Genomic DNA, 6,000 nt, shown 5'->3' on the forward strand with positions numbered 1-6,000 from the left:
ACTTTTTCAGAACATTTCACTCACCATCCAGAGACAGCAACTGGGGCCGATGCTAAGTATTTGGTTCACACGTGACCCAACAACGGTGGTAGCGACCAATCACCCCCACTTCCCTCCCTGTTGTCCCACAGAAAACGACACCCCCTTATGCAGCCTTCACGTGCACTCCCGACCCCACTACCTGTTTTAGGGGTGTTGAGATTTCCACCCCCCACCCCCCCCACTGGTCCTAACACGCGCACGCACGCACATCTGGGGCCCTTCTCTGCTTCCTCTTTGTGACAAACCGCTTGGAACAACGGTCCAACCTGTGTTCACTGCCTCACTCCCTGTTCACTCTTCACCCACTGCCGCCTGCCTTTTCTAGAACTCTACGGAAACACTGAATCTTCACGGACCTTGGGGATACCCAGACCACTGGCTTCTTTCCAGCCTCCACAAAACTGAAGCTGCCTTACTAGCTTGATCTCCTGTCACCCTGCACCAAGTGTCCTGATCGTCCTGACGTATCCCAAGTATATGAAGGCCTCCGTTCCTCAGCACACGTGTTCCACGTGAAAGGCCTCACTTCACCCTCTTCTTAACTTCTGCGTATCTCAACGGCCAACTGCAAAGACGCCGACTTTGGAAAAGTTCAGGGGTGCCCAACACAGAAGTCTGCTGTTGCCACACCAACCACCCTACACCACAAGGTCTTCGGGTGGGCCCCCCACTCCTTACCAAGAGGAGGTCCTCAAGGATACGAATCAGGTTCCGCTCCTCTCTATCTTACATCCGCTATCTAGGCCAATGCCTTAACAGGTACTACGTGCTCAATATGCATGGACTTTCTGAATCCGTGTTTGTAAGATTCAGGGAATCAATGGTTTGGCTGTAAATCATTTACAAAATATCCCGTTCCAGATCAAAGTGGTTTGCCAAGGGCATTTTGAAGCACTTAGATTTGAGTCATGGTTGAGCAGATATGGTTCCAACTCAGCTTGTTCCGGGTTTTCAGTAATATTTGGTTCAAGTCCCTTGCAAGATAAAGTCAAAACCCTAAAACAAAATAAAGAGAGTAGCAAGGAAGTGGGAGAGAAGACTGATGGATACTAAAAGGAAAATTATCAACACGGGGAAAAAGGTCCCACTGTTACAGGCACTCACTGTGATCACTCTGGGTTCAACACCTGTTTACCTTCAAACTCAAGGCTAAGTCTCTTCACCCTATAAGGTAGAAAAAGGATCCACCTTGGGGACCGTGCCGCGCGACAGAATTTAGTTACTAAGACACCCACAGACCAGCCTCCGGAAGGCCAAGACCAACGAGCCTTCCATAATTCCTTTCACGCCAACCAAATTTACTTCTTCGACACCAGTCTCCGCTCTCGAGGCCTTAAGCTCCGATCATCTGGCTCTGCATCCACTCCCAGCTTGGCAGTCACAGCCAAGGACGCCCAAGACAACTTTAACCACATCAGCTTCGATAAAGGGGATATTGCGAGGATGCACCTGAAAGGACAGCCAACCAAGACTCATTTCCACCGTGGAAGGGGAACACTCTGGCATTTCACCACACGTATCACTTGGAAAACCCACGATATCCTTAGGGGTGAGCCCAAACTACAAAAAATTAAGTGCCTAGAGTGATGGTACTCCCTGGCTATTTCCCACATTTCCTGTTTAATTCCCCCAATCAGGAAAATCAAACAACAGGACTTCGCTGGTGGCAAAGTGAGCGCTTCTCACGTGACTGGGGCTGCACAGCCCAGACGTGTGCACTCCCGTGGCCGGCCACACCAGGGGCCACGTTCACTAAGCCCCAGCAGCCTGGACGTGGGGTTCCTGGCTGAGCTCCATCACCTTCCTCCTGTCCACAATTTGGGACCTACTGTTCTGGGAGCCCAGACACACGCGGTGGGCAGCAGGAAGGATGCTCCCAGTCCAAATTTGCCCCAGAAAGGAGCAAAGTGGCAGTTGGCTGAGGTGGCGGGCTTCGGGGGGAACTTACCACACGCGACGGAGGCCGGTCCCCCACCAGGCGTAGGGCAGTGACATTCCGTCCTAGGCCCGAGGCATGGACCCTCCTCCCCTCCTCCCTGGTTAGTAAGTACCCTCCTCTCCAGGTCTCTCTCCTCCCTGAGCTCACCCTCCAGATGCCCTCCTGGCCAAAGGTCCTAGTAGAGCACGACACAGATCTGTGACCCTCCCCCCATCTCCCCCAATCGTGGGTCCTTAAGGCCCCCCCTCCCCTCCAGCCTCCTGGCCGCGGGTCTCGCAAACCACCCCCACATCCCCTCTCTCTCCTCTGCTCCCCGCCGGGCGCAGGTCCCGCAGAACCCCCACTCCCAGGTCCCCTGCCTCCCCTCCCCGGGTCTCCTCCAGAAAGTCCCGCAGACCAACCCCAGGTCTCCTCTCCAGATCCCCTCCCGAGAGCACCGCAGACCCCCCCCCCCCCAGGTCCCCTATCCCCCGCCAAGCTCGCCGGCCCCGGGCCTGCTCGGCACAGGTGGCCCAGCCTCCGCGCAGCCAGGCCGGCGGGCTCGGCGGGGCCCGGGCGGCGGGGCCCAGACGTTTTGCGCCCGGGCGCGCGCCCGCGGCGGGAGCGGGGACGGGCCGGGGACGCGGAGAGCGGCGGGCGGGGGCGGCGCGGTACCTGCGGGTCGATGTCGCCCACCGCGTAGTACTTGACCTCTCGGAACATCTCATCGGGAACTTTGGGCGCCGGGTCCGACATGGTCGCGGCTGCCGGAAGGCTCCGCGGCGGCTCCCGCCCCGCCCCGCGGGGCCCGCTCCCCAACGGCGCGGCCGGGGCCCGGTCCTGCGAGTCGGGCCCGCTCCCCCGCCCTCTGCGCCCCCGCCCGCGCCGAGCGGCCCAAGCGCGGGAGCCGCGCGCGCCCTGCGGGACGCACCATCCCGCCGGCCGCCGAGGGGGAGCGCCGAGCAGCCGGCTGACAGCCGGCGCCGCCCTGCGGCTCCGCGGCGGCCCGCGGCTCCGAGGGCACAGGCACCGCACAGCCCGGTCCGCAGACCCGGAGCCCGTGGCCGCCGCCTCCTCACAAGGGGGCCCTGGGGACGCGCAGAAACGCGCCTCCCCCCCCTTTGGCGCGGCCCGAGTGGGCCGGTCCCGGGAAAGAAGGGAACGCGGAGGCCCCTCCCGTCAACACGCGCGGACGCCCGGGCGGCGCACGCGCGCGGTGGAGGGGGCGGGGCTTGCCGCCGGCCGGCGGAGGCGATGGCGGCGCGAGCCGGCCTGGGGCCACAGGGGAGCTCACGTCGCCGGCTGCTGCCAGACGGGACCCGAGGTAACGCCTCAGCGCCTGGGGCCGAGAGAGGCCGGGTCTCGGGTGCCGGGTCCCAGCTGAGGGGCGGACGCCGGACCACGTTCGGGACCGAGCGCCACGGGCGAGCCGAGGGCCCCAGGCCCCGCCGGGGGGCTTCTCCCCTTCGCACCCGAACCCCACTTCCGCCGACAGAGGCCCGGCTCCCCTCCCCCTATAGCCTCTGACGGCGGCCCTCCGTGACGTGCGCTCTCTGACGTCATCCTGGCGGCGCCGCCGTGACGTGCGCTCTGACGTCACCTGGCGGCGCCGCGGAGCCGGCGGGAGCGTGCGGGCGCGGCTGATCGATGAGTGTGACCGGCGGCCCGGGGCGGGCGCTGTGGCGGCAGCCGCGCTGGGGCCTCGTCCGGAGGCGGTCGGGAATGGGACCCGGAGGAGGCCGAGGCCGCCACCCACTGCTGCGTCAGCCGCTGAGTACTAGGCGTTTTCGAGTCCGTGTTGGTGAAATTGGGGTTCTGAAAGCCCGGGGAGTTGTGAGAGTTCCCGCGGCCGAGGAGGCAGGCGTGACCGGCCTGTGTTCCGTCGGGCTCCGTCGGGGGGTGGGGGGCTGGGCTCCGCGGTGCGCGGCTCGCGGGCGCGTTCCCGCCTTCCCGCGCTGCGGTCCAGCGCTGTTACAGAAATAATCCACTTCCTCCTCCTCTTCCTCTTCCTCCGCCGGTGCACGCCCGACGGTGTGTGCGTTGTCGGTCGTGATAGCGTTGTAGGTTCGCTGTCAACTGTGGGCGCAATAAATGAGTCCAAACACAGAACCAGAATTCGCACGCCCTCTTGTTGTGTGAGAAGACTTTCCTTCTTTCCTTAGCTCTCTCCTTCTTTCGTTAAAACACCCAACCAAGCACAGTAATTTTGTAAAAGACTTCAAGCAAACAGGTATTTTATTTTCGAAGTTAGAAACGAACTTGCAACATTTAGCAGGAGGAATTGACCCTACTGTGGCCTCAGTGATTCAGTAAGGCAGATTATGGAAGTAAGCTATTTAGTCTAAATCTGCATTGTTTAAAATCTCATCAGCCTGTCAAAACTGCAAGGCATCCGGGGTGAACTGTGCCAAGTCCTGGTCCGTGCACGCGTGTGGGCCTCACAGCACGGCCCGGGGTCAGCAGCACACAAAAGGGTGTATTTCCAGAGTGTATTGCCAGTAAGGAAAAATAAAAACCTTTGGAGGAAATCTGATTTGGTGTGGGTGGTGGATGTTCCGAGGAAGTCTACAAGACCGGCATCTGAAGTCATCAAGACGAACCCGTCTGCCGAAAGACAAAGTGGCAATTCAATTTGAAAATTAGCACTAAAGGGGCGCCTGGGTGGCTCAGTCCGTTGAGCGTCCAACCGCGGCTCAGGTCATGATCTCGCGGTCGGTGAGTTCAAGCCCTGTGTCGGGCTCCGTGCTGACAGCTCGGAGCCTGGAGCTGCTTCGGATTCTGTGTCTCCCTCTCCCTCCGCCCCTCCCCCGCTATTGTTCTGTCTCTCCCAAAACTAAATACAACATTTAAAAAAAATTAAAAGAAAATTAGCACTAAAACATAAAAATGATTTTCACAAAAGTTTCCTGTCTATAAGATGTTCGTGTACAAAGTTATAGAAGAAAAATACCATGTTGAGACCGCTGTATTTTCTTCACAAATAGATACTTCTCATTAATTTCTGTGGCACTTAAGAGAAGACTGTTCAGGTTACTAACAGTATCTGTTCATTAAAGAGACACATTTCTTTAACTTGGATGCAGGTACTAGCCTCGAATATGACAGCATTATTTTTACACTTAGGCGCCTGGGTGGCTCAGTCGGTTGAGTGTCCAGCTCATGATTTCATCCCACAGTTCATGAGTTCAAACCCCAGAATTGGGCTCTGTGCTGACAGCACGGAGCCTGCTTGACATTCTCCCTCTCCCTCTCCGCCCCTCCTCTGCTAGTGTGCTCTCGCATGCGTGCTCTCTCTCTCTCAAAATAAACTTTAAAAAAATATGTTTTTACGCTTCTCCCAACTAACTTCAAAGCACGGTCATTTTGCTGATGAAGTCTTAGGAGGATAAACAGACTGATGCTAATTTGGAAATAGGGTAACATTTCTCATTTTCTATTTTGCAAGTTAAATAACCTGAGGCTACAAAAAAATGAAATGTGAAATTGAAAAAGCAAAAGTAGAGTTGGGAATACTTAAACTGTACCTACTGGTGGGAATTTGAGGCATTATTTAGAAAAGTATCTCCAAGTGGCTTTTTAAAATGCATCTCTATGTTGGGTACAACAATCTCAGTCCCGTTGTCGTATTTTTTAAACTGGTCACACACCCCTTAAAGTTAGACATTAGCAATGTTTAGCAAACCTTTCATTTGGGCTTATAGACTACAGCATTTAGCCTTTTTCATGAAAGGAAACGCTTAAGTCAGAGGCACAAAGAAGCCATTTTGTCACAGGGAAACCTGGGACCCAGATGTTACTTCTTTATGGGAAAGGTGCAGTCAACCCAGCACAGTTGCCACCAGCAGTCATCCAGCTGTTTAGTAGATAAAAACTAGAAAACACAGGGGCACCTGGGTGGCTCAGTTAAATGTCCAACTCTTGATACCAGCTCAGGTCGTGATCTCAGGGTTGGTGAGTTCAAGCCCCAAATTGGGTTCTGTGCTGACAGTGTGGAGCCTGCCTGGGATTCTCTCTCTCTCTCTGCCCCTCCTCCACTTGTG

General features: G+C 56.9%; 1 protein-coding gene across 1 annotated transcript in view; it reads right to left on the bottom strand.

The window, feature by feature from the left end:
- The window catches only part of PAXIP1 (PAX interacting protein 1), a 51,282-nt gene extending 48,479 nt beyond the window's left edge, over positions 1-2,803 (bottom strand). Inside the window, exon 1 of the mRNA XM_047095275.1 lies at positions 2,636-2,803. Coding sequence (XP_046951231.1) covers positions 2,636-2,716 — 81 coding nt within the window. The 5' untranslated portion in view covers positions 2,717-2,803. The remainder of the gene's footprint in view (positions 1-2,635) is intronic.
- Positions 2,804-6,000: the final 3,197 nt, after the last annotated feature.

This window comes from Lynx rufus, unplaced genomic scaffold (genome assembly GCF_022079265.1).
Source record: "Lynx rufus isolate CCGP_SWC_20201006 ecotype Redwood Valley unplaced genomic scaffold, mLynRuf1.p SCAF_4, whole genome shotgun sequence".
NCBI lineage: Eukaryota > Metazoa > Chordata > Mammalia > Carnivora > Felidae > Lynx > Lynx rufus.